The 17,762-nt window shown below is 33.5% G+C and overlaps 1 protein-coding gene across 3 annotated transcripts in view; it reads right to left on the bottom strand.

The window, feature by feature from the left end:
• LOC119835437 (cAMP-specific 3',5'-cyclic phosphodiesterase 4A-like) overlaps positions 1 to 15,994 on the bottom strand; it is a 99,764-nt gene extending 83,770 nt beyond the window's left edge. For all 3 annotated transcript variants that reach the window (XM_038360255.1, XM_038360254.1, XM_038360253.1), the window contains exons 1-2: positions 15,559 to 15,994; positions 12,387 to 12,432 (exon numbers count right to left, since the gene is read on the bottom strand). In XM_038360255.1, coding sequence (XP_038216183.1) covers positions 12,387 to 12,432; positions 15,559 to 15,678 — 166 coding nt within the window. In that variant the 5' untranslated portion in view covers positions 15,679 to 15,994. The remainder of the gene's footprint in view (positions 1 to 12,386; positions 12,433 to 15,558) is intronic.
• Between the last annotated feature and the right edge of the window lie 1,768 nt (positions 15,995 to 17,762).

The raw sequence follows: 17,762 nt of genomic DNA, 5'->3' as shown, positions 1-17,762 counted from the left end.
TACGCTAAACAAATGTTCGAGAGTTAGTAGGCTATGTCCTAACCCACAGAACATGTAATGAAAGGCGAGCAAAGTCAGCGGTGACCGCAAGCGAAACTTCAACATTTAATGAGTTTTATTTAACGGCCACAGTGACCGGCGCACAGCGGAACGCTACCAACTAAACTTTTCCCCGAGCGAATGCGGCGCGCGTGAAAATAAAAGTCAATAAAACGCGAATAACTCCCGTTAAACTATTCGCGTAGTTACACGCCGTACCGTAATGTATTCAATGTCGAGATTCGAATCCGATTCAGCCAAAACGTGATGAGGTTCATTCAATTTCAGTGCAGTCCGGCAGAGCGTCGCTTTTGAGTGACACTAAACTGACTAAACTGTGTCTGCTACGGCACACGGAGCTTCGTATCAGAACTACATATTTCAGATTTATTTTCAAACGTGCTCTTTGAAATAAAACCAGTATTTTGACAGAATGCGAGAGCGTGAATAGGTGCCGTTTCTACAAAGGATTTTTTCGATAGCATTCACTATTGTTTTAAATCAATCCCAGTTCAGAATTCTAGAATACATATATTTTTCGCATGTTTACCTACACTTATATGCATTTGTTTTATGTGAACGAATATAAATAGGTAAGGTATATTTACTCTTTGATTTATGTGATTTTCCGGCGATTTGTTTTCAAAAAACACTGTCGTATTAATTATTTTTCACAGACACACGTAACCGTTTCCCGCACAGCACCTAATCGACGCAAACAAGTCAATCAACCCGCGGATAGGCCGTAACGATATTTAATTAATCACTATTCGATGTGCCAACATTGATAGACTACAGCAATAAACTTAATTCGTAAACCAATAGAACGAAATACGTCGTAAAGTTCGGAAATCGCGTTCACGGTGCCGTGTATGTTACCTATATACTAGAAGATTTTACAACGGACGGATACTTGGACCCGCGGTCGTTTTCCACCGGGTATACAACGGGGATATATGTATATCTCCAGGTACATATTAAGTTATCTTTATATGCAATGAAATCTCTAAGGATTCACGGTTTCTATTAAAGCTAGTGTTATTGAATTATTTAATGTGTGTCTAGAAGAGAAATTGTTCGGTTACAATTGCATTTTCTTCTCATATTATCTTTATACTAGACAAATAAAAATAACAATGGTGATTTAAAAATGGTCACGTGATAGATCGGGGCTTTGAATAATACACATTTCACCACAGATATGTTATTACTAGCTGCGCCCCGCGGTTTCACCCGCATAAGTCAGTATCCCGTAGGAATATCGGGATAAAAGTTGCCTATATGTTATTCCAGTTGTCCAGCTGTCTACGTACCAAATTTCATTGCAATCGGTTCAGCAATTTTTGCGTGAAAGTTCAACAAACGCACACACATCCTTACAAACTTTCGCATTTGTAATATTAAGTAGGAAGGATTTCATGGTATGTTTGAGATTCGGCTTCATGGTTGAATGTAATTACTAGTTGATGTGTTATGGTTGCGAGCATGTACAGGGTAGGTACATTGTAGAACAGTAGGTAGGAGTTTCGAGTCGTGTTGCGGTCGACCTCAACTGCAATAGGGCAGCTCGAAGCTGTTAACTTCTAATTGCGATCCGGCTGTCTTGGATACCTCGCGAGTCATGTGATACGTTGGCAAATTAGGTACTATAGATAAAGAATATCAACGGAAAATATATAGAGAGATTAGTTGTGTTTGTTAAACAGTAAGACTTACAAAATGTGAAAAAGAAAATCTATCGAAGTAAGTGAAATAAGATAAGCCACGTCGCTTTCTAGACGATATAATTGGGAAATAGACAAACCTAAATTCAGTTATCTCTATAGTACCTATTCATTGAATAGAACTCGAATATCCGTCCGAAATGTACAGTTTCAGTTTTGCTTTGTAAATCCGTTTGTTGTTGTAATAGCCACTACGGCTTGGTTTTGATGTCCAATTGTTAATGAAATAATGATGAAATAAATCAACAGTTAGGCTCAAATTGCGATGCTCTCGATGACCAACAACGATCAATGGGACGCCAACCGCCTGACAATAAGCCTGTCCGTCCGTACATTTATAATTCGCTTTCATCAATAATAGTTGACAATACGATGATGGATAGGGAATTAACGATGTTGATGACGAAACCCACTCAGACATGATTATCTTTCGAAGGGATAGGTGAAGATCGGAATAGACGTGTAAAATGTGATGTGGACAAACGACAAATATAACTTTTACAATAGCTACGTGGTCGGGTCAAATTACCGCAACAAAATTTTTCCTAATTCGGTTCCTAAATATACAGATCCTCATTTAACAAAAGGTGTCTCCTTAGAAATGCACAGACACATCTCAATTAGTAGCAATGTTCTAATATATAGGTATGTTTTATTAGCAATATTAATGGCCGAACACTGCGTATGTAACGGATCAATCAAAGGAATTAGCACGCAATCTGACTTCAATATAGTTTACAATTATGGACGCTTCCTAATCACCGAGTCCCGCCCACACTGTTGCACACCGGGCGCAATTAAATTGTCCAATCGTCGTTATAATCGAAAATTATGTCACAGGCTGCGTTAGGAAATGACACCGGACAGTAAATCGTGTTGAAAATACGATTATTCTGTAAAAGATTGAGGATTGAGGAGTTTTATATTAGAGCGAGTAACGGCGCTGATGGCTCAGCTAACGATAAGTGACCACCACCACCCACCTACCATACAGAAGTGGGATTACTACAAATGCGATGTCCGCTTTTAAACGCAATGGAAAGGAATGACAATGGGAATAAAGGAAGGGGATGGGAGGGGTGTGCAAAAGGATACAGACATACCGCACCCCAATCTTCGCGACTGGAGTAGCACATGGTACTATTTTATGCAGCGGGGTGCTGAGATAGCTACCCAGGAACTCAAATTATAAAATATTTTTAATTAAGCTTATTTGTACAGTTTCGAATATTATTTATTATATATTGTTATATAACAAATATAACTGCAAATTGCAAAAGTTTGTCTTCGAAACAGCATTTTAATTAGGACTACCTTAACAAGAGTTTTAGTTGAACTTGAGTTTAAGTTCCAGATTGATTGTAAGAAGATGTAACATCTTCAAATAAATACAATACCATTTATAGACGTAATATTGTTTGCACTGTCAGAAGCTTTTACTTTATTACTATATATTATATTATATAATATATTTCCGATAGTTAAACAACACTGTATAAAGCCTCTTACATTTCTAAGACGAAATTAGATAGCTTTTAGGAAAAAACATTTCTTTACCATAACCCACAATGGACCCAAGTCTCGACGTTTTTTAAGACATTCTGAGATAAAACCATATCACCATAGAAACCAGACCGCCTACATTCAGGGCTATTATTCCCAATTGAAAAGACGAAGACATAAATATCGAACTATGTTCTTGGAACGTTCTACAAATTAATTTGGACGTATTGAAAAACATTATTTTACAATAGTTTATTACCTATATTTTTCGGAATCAATGTGGAGTCGCGTGATCCCTACCCCCTACCCCTTGTATGCAGTGTTCATTCATATGAACCTACAATGGTCAGAGATAGAAAAACATGTGCGTAATTTCTAGTATTTTATATACAGTGGCAAATGGATAATAAGGATTGAGGTTAGAAAAAGGTTAAGGTTGGGAAGGTTAAGATATTAATGACTGAACATCTAAGGACGTGCAAGCAACTTTTGCTGTTACAAGATTTAATAGTGTAGATTTGAGAGGCTTTATATGTGCTTGAAACTAGACTAATACTGAAACTTAAATTCATCAACAGTTTAATAACGTTCGATATTTATGTTACACATTTTGTTATAGTTTGCAATAGTTATTACTCGTTCAAGTAAACTGAACCGATAGACGTTCTCCCGTTTACCTATGTATAGCATCCTTTATTCCCCTTTTATCATACTGAAAAAAAACCTTGAAAAAAAAAACAACTTATTTGAATTATATCCCGGCATCGCGTAACTCGAAGTCGTATTTATTCCCGCCACACCAGCTTCACAGCAGTTCACACGGAAACCGTTCCGTGCGTATTAGTCAAGTTTCTAATTATATGCTACTATCGCTTGTCCTCATGCAGAGTTTAGTGTCAGCGTAACGACGTGTTTATTTTTGCGTCTATTTCACAACCAACGGGCCAAACATAGCGGGGAAGATCATTATTTTGGGAGGACATAAATGCGCGACGCGAGAGCCTTTATTGTAAATGCTATCCGTCTGCCTCGCGGTCCACGAGATACGACCACGATGCTTCAAATGATTCTGCTGATTGGACACATCTCATCAATTCAAGTACTTCTACCTTCGCAATATGAAACGTTCAATCGTAAAGGAATCAGTTTATAAAAAGGAGGAAATGCAATCTGTGCATCTTGTTCGCAAGGAATATCCTATACACGTTCAATTTCCCTTCTTCATGCAATTTTTATTCAGACGTCGAATATACGTAAGATTCAAATAGAATAGAATTCAGTTTACTAAATTGGTTTAATCGTATATTCAATACATATATATCCACATATCTGTTGCGTGATTTGAACTTAATTAATGCGTTCACAAATTTATTTCCCGAAAACTTTTTTTTTTTTTTTTATGTTACAGTCGGCAATGGAGCAGGATGATGGTAAGCGCTACCACCGCCCATGAACAGTTGGAGAGGCGTAAGGTCCATTGCAGACCTTACGCCTCTACAAATGGATTGCCGACTTTTTGGGAAGGGATTAAGAAAGGATTGGCGATAGGAATAAAAGAAAGGACTGGGAAGGGTAAGGAAAAGGATATGGGCCTCCGGCTCCCCCACTCACCGAACGAAACACAGCAGAATGCTATTTCACGCGGGTCTTCTGTGGGGGTGTGGTACTTCCCCGGTGCGAGCTGGCCCAATTCGTGCCGAAGCGTGCTCGACTACCACATACAAACTATGCACATTATTTGCTAACACAAATATACGCGGACCACCGGCCACTAGCCAAGTGCGAACCACACACATCGCCACACAAAGCGATATAATACCGTATCTATTGCTATGTATTAATACTCGCTATCAGTACAATAGCAAATCAGTTTATCTATAGATGTAAACCGTAATCGCGGGATCAATTGACCAGATTACATTTTTTTAACCGCATTATCTGATGCGCTTCGCTCCATGTGGGAGGAAGTTTTGTGGACAGATGCAGAGGCCAAACACAGAAAACCAGAACTCATCGCGAATTGCACACCCCAAGAGTGTTGTGTAAAGGAAATTTTGTTTAAATAATATATACCGTATACGACTGTTATAAAGAAACATAAATAAATAAATTTATGAATTTCCATTTTTTAGGATTGTAAGGCAAAATTTTAGAATGTCAATCGTGTTAAATGGTAGCCTAGTAAACCCAACTACTAAATACGAATATATATCTAATATAACATAATTTAAACGATCTCCGATTCTTGTACTTCTTCGATTATACATTAAATGAATTTAAGGCTTCGTAAACGATTACATTTTTTTTAGTACAATACGTAAATATATTTTCAATTGTTCAAAACAATCGCATTCATGTAACTGTAACAGAAGAAAGTAGGAAAGTAAAATCATAGAATTAAATGGACGGTCAAAGGCGAATCGTTTACAGCTGTTTAGTACGTTTAAAACTCACACATTTGTTTTTTTCAGTAAGTTGCCTTTTCAATGCACTCTTACTCATATGCATATTTAGTTTAATTTTACTCAACGGTTAATGATCACTTTATCCTGTGTCTGTTATATATGTAATATTTTGGAATTAAGTAATTCATTGTTGTACCCCTCAATTAGAATTAGTCACAAACAAAAGAGGATACTTGAATTTATAAACTGCTCTTTTAACTCGTTTGAAAATATAGTTTTTAAGCATTAAACGTGACTAAAAATTGTATCAGAAAACCCATTGTGATATAATAATTGGCAAAATTTACAATTTTGTCTTAATGTTGTAAGAAGTTTAAAAAAAACTATATTTTAACGCTGCACCAATTATATGTGGAATTGACCACGTTGTTACGTCGTAAACGAATTTTTTATAATACAATAAACATTAAAACAATATTTATTATTTTGATATATTATGTGTGAAATTTAATGTTATTTAATTTGTGTTTTTTCTTTTTAATAGCTAATAGTGCCAATGTTATAATAAATTAACCTAAATAGGGATAGTATTAGATTGTATCTATAATTTAATTTTTGTATGCCAATATTCGGTGAAGCCTGTAACGACGATTCAAACAAATAATTAAGACTATCGTGCATGCTAAAACGCGCCAAATTAATAGAGCCTGAAAGATAAAAAAACGCTTCGAGGATGAATGATACGTCTTGATAAATATATTGATAACGGCCGACCTTAATCGTAATCTTATAAAGTGGAACAAAAAACATCCAGTGGCCAATCGTCAAATTAACAACTAGTATGATTCACTATCTCGGTCATGTATCAATTATACGTATTATTATTATTTGTAATCTCTAAATTAATACATGTGATAGCAATAATGCACTCGGATTGATAGCAACTACATTACGAAAAATTGTGATAACGACGTGTCCCATTTCGAAATGCAATCAATAAATAGTTGTAAATTCGGAGTACTCGCGTATCCGCGGCTAACATTTGCTGACCAATAGTGAATCATTTTTACAATTTCGTTTAAACGCACTTCCCCACGTTCCCCGGGAGAGATCATAACACGCCTTATCAGCTCTGCAATATGCAGTGTTGCCGCGTTGACGACCGGTGTTGCCAGCAACTAGTCCATGTTGCAAATCAAATGTTTACCAAGCATATGAGGCTTAACGGCTTAATAGAACAGAACATCGTTTTTGATTTAAGAGAGATTGTAAAATATATCCTTTAACAATGTTATTCCTTTACTTTTTCGAACTTGTTCTCATTCAACGTTTAGCATAACCCATTTGATTTGATTGCTAGATACATATTAATTACTGAAAACGGGTCATGCAAATTAGAGTGAGGCGAAAGTAATACTAAAATATGTCTGTATCAGCTTGCGACACGATCTTCGCAATTGGCTTTGATAATAAAAAAGAGTAACACGTTATATCGAATAATTTAAGAAATGGAATAACAATCCAATAACTCCAATACTCATAAATTCATGACATTCTTTTTCAAAAAACGCTTGATAGCCATTACAATATGCATTTCTTTATCAATATTATTTAGAATATGGAGTAATAAAACATTATAGCAATACGTTATTTGGTTTCTAATGCTTAAAATTTGTTCATCAATTTAGGATGAATCTATTTATCGAGCCTAATGCACGAATAATTCGGCGTTACCTACAAACAATTTTATTTTCTTGATCTAGTAATACAAAAATTTATATTTATGCAAAGGCTGTACTTTTGTATAAATTCATATAGAACTTACACTAATTGCATTTGTTCAAATATAATCGAAATAAATAATGTGATAGTATAGTAAAAATAGCGAATGAAATCGATGTCCTAAAAATAGTATAATGGTAAGAAATATTGCTACTTGGTAATTATTATGATTATCAGGACTCTTATTCGTATTAAAAGACGATTCTAGTATACTCTGACAGCCCCTATGGCACACTCGCATCGCTCGCTCGTTATATAAAGTTAACCTAACACTTACGTCGCTTCGCTTCACGCTGACCTGTTTTTAACCTAAAACGAAATTAATGAAACCTCTATATACCAGCTAACATAGGCTCGTTTTTCTCTATCTATTGTGACGAATGATATGGTAATCTCACATACTCCTACCTACCTATCTACCTCATATTTATTACTTGAATTTTTATGTTTATGTTAAAGTAATAAAGATTTTTATTTTTTTTTTTTATAAAACCATGCAGGGTGGCTAAGAAGCTAAGGCCGATGTCGAACGCGAACGGTTTTATCTGCATACAGCTAGTCATTATTTGTGCGCACAATAAATTAAGCCCGCTTCCGATTAAATTTATCAATAATGTGCAATAAAACGATTTCGATTATTCGAAACAATCAATTAAATGTAATTGTGTAATACAGATTTGAAGGCATATCTCGATATGAATTTCCTATACGTCGTAAATTATCTCTCTCATAAATCACGGAACCATCGACGAGTGATCGGGTCGTAATGGAAACTATTATTAGGTAATTGCCATTATATTCAAAATGATAAACAACAATTTATTACATCAATCAATCAGTGAAAATCGAAGAATTTGTTCATCCACGTCTCTACGGACTTCTGACTTTCCGTAGATACCTATATTATCCTGGACTATCTAGTTTATCTCACTCATAGCTGTAATTTTGTGAAATAATGATTTCGTATGTAAACCTTTTATGATACGGCCGTTGATTTCAGTAGATATAGGCAGATTATAACGATGTTATTTTTACTCATGAAATATGACTGATGACCAAAGTGAAGGAGCTCTTAATATTTATTTAAATTTAGGGAGGAAGGAGACCCAAAATATGGTACCAGAAGCTATCACCTAAAGTAATAAAAAATAAATAATCCAACACAAATTTCAAAGAAGAGCAAAGCACTAAGGGCATCATCTTTTAATGTAACTTTATAATTTACTTTACCGCACTGTATATTAATTTTATTTTGAACGCTATCTCACTAAGCTTCCGTTTAATTTATCCTGTTTTATATTTAGGTCAACTTTCACGAATTCATTTTATATTCTGTAAAAAAATACTGTAAACAAGTCGTCTTAATGGTAAAATTTATCTTTTTTGATGTTTATTATTTATATCACGCAAAGAGACGGTAACTGCTGAGAATATTGTTTATCTATTATGTATTTCGAAGGGAACCGAAAAAGTGAAGCTTATCATCTGACCCAACAAAGTATTATGCGTAGGCGTTCTTTGTAACATGTTTATTTTTTGGATTAAACAGAAAATTTAAAAATTATTTTTGAAAAATTTTTGGTTATTTCGTTTTACGTTTTAACTCTTAGCAACGCATTTACCCAAATTGAGACGAGCGGTGGTCTTCATCTTCAATCGCTTGACTTCAGGCGATCCTCGAGTCCTCTTGATCACACTAACATAAATAAGAAGGGTTTTGTACCAGTTTAGTATATAGCGGCAACAGATTATATCAAGCTATCGGGGCTCATAGCACAAAGCAAAAAACATCTTAGTAATAGGTTTCCGTTTCTACTATTTGAGTATGAAAGCCTAAAAAAAGTAACTTTCAGATTGTCAAAATAGCGGCAATTCGCGTTGGAAGTCGTGTGGCGAGTAAGCTCACAGCTCATGAGCCTAATAAAATATAAAAAATTCTCGCACTACGTTAATACGTAGCATAGAAACAGTATAGTGTAATCACCATACTGTTTGTTTACCCAGCGTACTGCAATGGCCACATTTGTTCAACTTCATATTAAGAATTGAAAGAGATTTGATTTCGCCTTCGTTTTATCAATTATTCGCCATACACGTATACATATAATATACATATACCGTACTAATGTGCACCTACTGTAAAAGAAACGACATGATTGTTGTGTTTGTAACGGACAACCTCAAAAACAAATTATTTTAGTCTGACAACGAATAACAGATTAAGAAATTAATCTAGAAATTTCTTCGTCTTAAATTTTATAAAAGCGTAACATAATTAAAAAGAAAACTCTTAAACAGATCTACAATACGATTTATTTATAAAGCGATTTGTGTTACGATTTGAATTTACCTTGTACATCATTTATCCTTTATTATTTCAATTCTATGACTAACAATAATTATAAATATAAATTTAAGTACTTTCAACATAATTTATGTATCTCGTTGGTAAGCCGAAATTATATTATTCAACCTGAAATTTCCAACACTTCACAAAGGGCGTGGTCGCAGGTCGCGGCAGACTGAGTTAGTACTTATACATAACTAAATAGTTTCCCGTTTATTCTGTACACCAAAAACAAGCTTGAAATAAATATTGAAATAATTCTCTAAAATTGCGATTTGTATACGAATTCCTTTTCAACTAAAATGACGTAAAAAGTACTCATTATTTTTAAAAGAGATGATGGGTATACACTATACTTACCTAGAACTAATTTCTGTGTTATTATTATAATCTATTTTTTAGCCTTTAAGCCTAAATCTATTAGGCTGCTAATTATTCCGCTGCAATTAGCGTTGCATGTATAATAACAGGCGACTCTGTCAATCAATGTCGCGAAATCTAATATAATGTGTCTGATTACGTCCATGAGGACAGTTTCGCTAAATCTAACTCCCTGAATAGTAAATGCCTTTGAACCAGTATACCGAAGCCGAATCCAAATTTCCGTAGCACACGGAAAAATCTACTTCTAAGGCGATATATTGTAAATCACCAAGTGTTCAGGTCGTGTGAATGAAATTTTAGCTCGTATCGTGCTGTACGGTATTGGAATCGGCAGCAGGCAATGTTCCTTACAATTCCTAACAGTATCCAGAATGAACAGTACAGAAATTGTGGCTGAATAAATATATAGATAGATATACAATAGAAATCTTCATTAAGAGACGCAATAAATAGTGACTACCCACCATTTGATGACGTCATCCCAAGTTGTGACTTGTGACTTGTGAAAACTAATTTAATGGTGTGCCCTTAAATTAGTTTTCACTTTGAAACGTACGTGTAAAAATACAATAATAATTACATTTCTAATTAACCTTTGCGTAGAGTTCAACAGGGAGTCGCAACGTTAATGTATGAAATATTTGGAGTGTTGAAAAAACTTAAAACCTTTTATTGTAATGGTTAACACATTAATGGACGCGTTACTTGGACGCTATTTAATTATGTCTGCTTCGATTCAGATTTGATTCAATTTGGCCAACTCATAGATCGGTAAAACAGATGTTTAATGCAATTGCAGTTTCGGAACCCGGTTTGCAAAATATGTAAGGGTATTTTGTTGTATCAGAAAAGTCTGGTGTCGCGCCTGACAACTGCGATCTAATACGTAGGGCAGACTCGCGTACCGCAGTCGCGTTAGCAGTATTACCGCAACATCGGGCACAAGTCTCGTTTTTTATTCATGCAACTTTATTGAAGTTGTAGGTTACTATAAATCTGCTAAGTGTTTTATTAGATACCTTCTAGCCCGAATAATTGCTTCCTTTACATGCATTTCACGTTATTTCGCAATAGCTATTTTGGATCAAGTTTTATCATATAATCTCAGCACCTGTTTGTTTAGCGATTTCGGCGTGGGAACGCCTTTTTCGTCAGATAGGGCAGGCTCACTTTCTTATTTACATAAGGTAATTATAAGTTTTATTGATTCAACGTTTCTGCTCTATATCTTGCTGTTAGATTTGTCTTTCCTTCATCAAATTCAACTTTTACAAATTTCTAAACCTTTTTAAACATAAATAAGCTCAGTTAATAAGTCTAAGAAAGACCTAATTAAAACTTAGGACAGAATACAAAAGCAGTACTAAATAATTTAGCTCAAGTCGTCTTGTGTTCCCGCTGTTACAGACAATATAATACCTACATCCGAATAGTAATATAACTTATAATTTTTATAGAATTTAGGCATCCTTAAACATTTTTTATATTAAACGAAAAAAATAATCTCGGTTCACAGTATTTTTTTTTCTTTCACCTTTTTTAAAAATCATGCTCGAAATAATTTATCGTCGTGTTTATTATCGGGACTGCGATTTTTTAGCGAAGCATTTTTATAGATAACTAATCTTTACCGAGATTCCACCTCCAGTCTTTCTTCCTGATAGAAATATCACAATTATTTATATTGCGTCGTATAAATAATTATGATATGTCTTACCGTAACGATATATTATTACGATATCTTGAAATTAGGCTTATTTCAGATTATATTTTTTTTTATTACCTACGACATATATGGATACGAAACTTTGACATGAAAATCAATATATCTGTATTTTACTCTATTAGTTTATGCTTGGGTCTTGGATGTCTTTACGAATATAAGGGATATGTATTAATGGAAAATTGCGCCCATTCGCACCGGGGAAGACATAGGCTGGCGGTCTGGGATCGGCGTCAAATAGTAGCATGAGAATGTTTGTGTTTGGTACGCTGAGGCTCATATCCTTTTTGCACCTTGCAGTCCATTCTACGTTAGTTGGTTATTTTAAATGCTAATGGGCGACGGTAGCGCTTAGCATCGGGCGAACCACCAACTGTCACTTTTCCGATTATTACCTAAAAGATACTCCGAAGACGTTACCTTCGTTAAGATCTCCCTCACACACTGAGATACGAATACTTGTCCGAAATAGTACTTACCTATTTCTTCGGAATCATCGGAGAACACCGATTGATCGTCGATTTTCTGCAACAAACAAGGCATTTTATTATCTTTTACCCAATTAGCGATTTTGTTTGTATATTCAGAGATTTCTACTAGTGATTCTGCGACGAGGATGGCGATTCGCGTAAAATCTGACTTATTATCAAACTGAGATCTAAACCCATTAAAAACAAAATACAAAATGATATATTTGACATATGTAGGTATATATTTAGTTAGCTATCACTTAACAACGTACTTTAAATCAACTGCCCCGTATAAATACTCTTCTGTTTCCTTTTTAATCCCAAATTTTAGACAACTTCAATACCAATTACAATATACTATAAAAGGTTCACGTTGGTGGATGGGCTCAGATTGGATTTAGAATTGTATGGTATGAAATATTCTCTCGATTCCGCTAACATAGACTCTACAGCTGTGTTAAAATTTTGATTTCCCGGCCTCCTGTCTCTAAGCGCTATCCCTTATTATCTCCTGTCCACTATCCAGTGACACTCCATTAAATATTAAGGATAGGAATTATCATAGACACCTGTCAACTCAAAAACACCTCCGCGTCTGACCGAGTCCTAAGCACATTACCTATACACTAAATATAATCCAATGATAATCCATTATAAATAAAACACATTTATATGCGCGTGAGACTATCACACATCCAATAATAACCGTTCTGTCGTTTCTGTGCTTTGGATTTATATATATCTTATAAAAATAGTGCGAATATTTGTAGACGGGTGTGTCGTTTTGATAGCTGTGACAGAAGTGAACCACCGACGCGAATATTAATAGTTTATGATATTATCTCATTGGAAAATGAGAAAGGATGATTCAACTTGGTATGTGAGTATTTCATGGCGAAATTGTGTTTTCATTTCAATACGACTCGAATATATAATATATCAGTTTACTTCCTTTATTTGTTGACTATTTCTTCGATGTTGGATGATGGTTGGTTTTGAAAATACGTTTTCCCGGATAGGCCCTTGTTATGGGATACCAACTCCCACCGGTACCTTACCACATCTTACTTATATATTGAACTGTTCGCATTCCCCGGCCGCGGAGGGGATTCATAAGAATGACTTCATCCATACATTAAAATTTGTGGACAAATCGCGACTTTTACGACCGTTAAATTCCATCGCCAGTCTAGCGCGTTACAACAGCGGTGTGTACAGGTGGGAAACAATAGATTCCTAGCAGTTTAGTGCGCAGTTAAGGTAGGTCCGAAATACTAGCTAAAATCGCTCGTCACTTAGACGGCATTGTTCATAGGAATGTGTTCACCGTTCGTGCAATATTATTTTCGCACTTGTGGCGTTGCAACATTGGATTATATAAACAAATCGGAATAACGATACAAAACAAAATAGCTGCTACAATGAACAGGTGAGAAGACTGTGATTCTCAATTTTTATAATCATTTTTCACCTGACATAAAGGCAAAAAATGTATATATTTATTTTTCAATTATTTGCTGTACAAATAAATTTAAATTTAACTTGAAAAACTTGCCTCTGCAGTTATTCAATGAACTTTTCAAAGTATTTGTGTAGCATTTCAACGCAGTAGCTTCATCGGCATACCTAACCGTGTCAATTAAGAATATGTGGAACTCTATAATTTTTCATGTTGTGGTTTGTGTCTACTTCTGTTTTATTTTCCACAATATTATTAAATAAATAGAATAGGATAATACATTCAAGTATACATATATATTCATAACTTTTAAAAAACTTTAGATAAAGACATGTTTTAATTAAAGATTATTGCATTTTCATTATAATCTTAAAAAGCTTTACTAATTACAGGACTCAATTATCAATAACAAACATTTTTAATATGTAGACATACATCTATTACGGATTATATTATAAAGAAAAAAATTTTGTTGAGATTTCTTTAACGCTGAAGTTCATTGTTTTTGTATTAAAATAGCTTCAGTCTGATTCCAGTTTTAAAGTTTTATATTTATAGTTTATTGAATTAATCAGTTGTTATAATGTAATATTAAATTGTATGTAAATGGCTGGTGCAAACCAACATTATTGTAACAAATTGCAGTTATAAATATGTATCATGCTATATTTAAAATCAAATATTGTTTGTTTTGTGCACAATTGAAGTGAAATCAATTTATTTGTTTATAAATGCATTTAAATATAACAATATTAATATACAAGATATGTTAATCTCTTAATTCAGTCAATCATCTTTTCTGTGAAGGATCAATAATGAAAAAAACATTTTAAAATTAAACAAACTAGTACCTTGTGAAACTGTAGTTTCAACAATGTACATTTATTTGCGTTTTTCTTTATTTTTAGTTTATAGTTTTAAACAGATAAATTATTTTTTTGGTGTTGTATGTTATAATTTTAAACAAATAATTATCTATTATTATTCAGTATTAACTTTATACTGCTAAAAATATATATCTGTATAAATAATTCAGTCAATATAATGTATTAGAATGAATTTACAAAAATATTTGATGAAGAGTTCTTAGAAGAGTGCTGTCTTTTTTATTATTTTTTACTATGTATAGTTTAATTTATTCCCAAAATCCCAAGAATTTTTTTAATACATCATTTTATTTGGGTAATGGACGCACTAAACACATAGTATATTTAAAGATTTTATTGTATATATTGTACAATCCATTTATATGGATGAAACATGAGCATTTATTTTGTTTAACATATAATATTAGACAGATTCAAGGATTTTATCTTTATGTAAATACTACATTTTGTTGTTTATAATTCAATGCAAACATAAATCGAATGAATATCAGCTTTATATAAGGATTGTGTCATGTGGAAGGCTTGCTAATATAGTAAGCAAATATTCAGAGTGAAAATCAACTTTCACTGTGCCACACCACATGCCCACGAGTGACATCACGCAAATAAACACTAATATAATAAGCCGTGATAAAATTGCTAATGCTCGTACACCTAACACACTCTACGTACGCCTGATTAGCATTTTATAATCAATAACAATTCGCTAATAACACGTTGGTTATAACTACGAAAAAAAAAATCAAGGCATAAACGCATAATAATGAATGAGCGGTGCAAATAAACAGTAAAGTTTCTCTAGAGGTTATTACGAGTAATGTATAGGAATGTTTACCAGGGTGTCTTGATCCCCGAGCTCTCGGTAGTAGGACTCGCTGCTACTCCGCCTGCTCCCAACGCACATAGCACGTCTAAAAAAACCTGACAGCATTGAACAAAATCCACATTGTTGCATAGTTCTATTTTATGTGACAACCAAACAACCGATTACAAGTATAAGTTGGAAACCGCGGAGGCCGACGGCAAGATTTTCGTTCACCGGGGTGAGACGCGTAAGAAATCGGAAACTCTTTACATTTTGAGTAATGAAATAACACGAACGAATAAAAATAATCTATGGAAACACATTATAACTCATCGTAAAAGCAGATATATAGTCTAAATTAAGATAATTCTAGGTAGTCGTCCGCACGCGGCGATCGTACTGATGGCTGGCAAACTACTACGCTGTGAACTACATACGGCCGTCAGCCGTGCAGGACGGCTGCCTTGCGCTCCGCGAAATACAAGCGCGCGTCAAACTCAACAACAACAGTCAAGACTCTTTTGTCTATGCTACAGTCTATGCTCTATAGTTTGTGTAATAATATGTCAAAACCAATTTATTTCAATTAAAAGAAGAAATTACTGGGAATTGCATATTACATACAATTTTAACACGCTTTTATTTAGTATAAGGTTTAGTTATTTAAAGTCTTACGTCAGTAGGTACTTAATAAATTATTCAGTGTTGCCAATAAACACCACAGGATGGCGCTGCGTATCACGGTGACGTATAATAATATATTATGATATTGTAACACTAATATTATGAAAACACTGGAATTCCTACTCAAGAAGTTTATTATATATTGATTCTGTTAAGTAATACTTTGTTACAGAGGATTGCAAATGAAAAATAAAAGAATGATGACTCACAATAAAATCAAAAAATTATATTTTATTTTATGCTAAGTACATATAGAATGTATAATAGTTGTGATTAAATAATTTAATAAAAAGCACTACGTACTAACAAAGAACTTAACAAATAATATAGTAAAATTTAGAAAGAAATTATTAAAAATTAAAACAAAAATATTTTTATTAGAACCACACCTCTAAAAAAATAAATTAGTTACCTAAACCTAATAGATTTCAATTTAAGTATTAACTGAAAAACTAACTGTAAAACTGCTAAAATAAATGGCTATGTGGTGAAAACACCAGAGTCAACTAGAGCTAGACTATCAATTTACCATGCGCTCCCTGATAATTTCTTTTTAGTTTACGGTTTCCATACGCAGGTAACTATAATTATATAAATTTGAATGATTAATTAATGATTCCCACGTCCGCTAACCCCTTGTTGGGACAATTGCATTAAACATCTGTTTCACTTTTTTTTCGGACAAGCAGCTGAAAAACCAAAAAAATGTCATATGAGAATGTAATAATATAATAATATGAGTAAAATGACTTCTTTTTGTTAGCTCCTACCAGGTTTAAATCTTAGGACCACTACATTTTTTAGTATTGCGTAAACCACTATTATATCAAGGAGGAGGTTAGGCAAGTAATAACATGGAAATGGCACAGATAAAATAAACATAAAATTATTTCTTTACTGGAAACTGCTTTGTGTCATACCCAACATTACCAAGACACGTATCTAACGATGTATGAATATATTGAATATAATGTATGTGAATAAACGATCCAACTACCTCTATGGACAACATTTATTTGGTTCTATTCCGCTGCATATTGTGAGGACGTAGTTGTTAATTCAAACGAATTAATGTTCTAGTAATATTCAAACAGAATTCACTATTCTTATACCTATTATATATAACCTATTCCCGAATTATTAATTCGTTTGGGTTTGAATTTTTAAAATGGTTATATTATTAAAGAGCTCTTAAACATTTAATGTAAGAGAATAAACAAAATTATTAATATGAAAAAAGATTTTTATTTAATTATTATAAATATTTCATTACTAAATGTAACATTTTTTTGCATCGTAGTATTTTCAAAAGACATTTAACATTTTGACATAATTGCCCCTCCCCGGGTCACTCACGTTACACTCAAACATACACAATATACGAAATAAAATTTAAACTTCAACTACTAGTCTAGTATTATGTTATATGTTCTTTAACTTTATTAATTGTTATTCATTAAATTAAACATAAATTGTTTTCAAACTCGTTTTTAATACAAAGCAAAGTAATGCTTAAAATAATTTGCTAATTGCAATAATCAGGCGTTAAA

This window comes from Zerene cesonia, chromosome Z, assembly GCF_012273895.1.
Source record: "Zerene cesonia ecotype Mississippi chromosome Z, Zerene_cesonia_1.1, whole genome shotgun sequence".
Classification (NCBI taxonomy): domain Eukaryota; kingdom Metazoa; phylum Arthropoda; class Insecta; order Lepidoptera; family Pieridae; genus Zerene; species Zerene cesonia.
The sequence above is the reverse complement of the archived record's forward strand: the minus strand, read 5'-3'. Positions and strand labels throughout refer to the sequence as shown.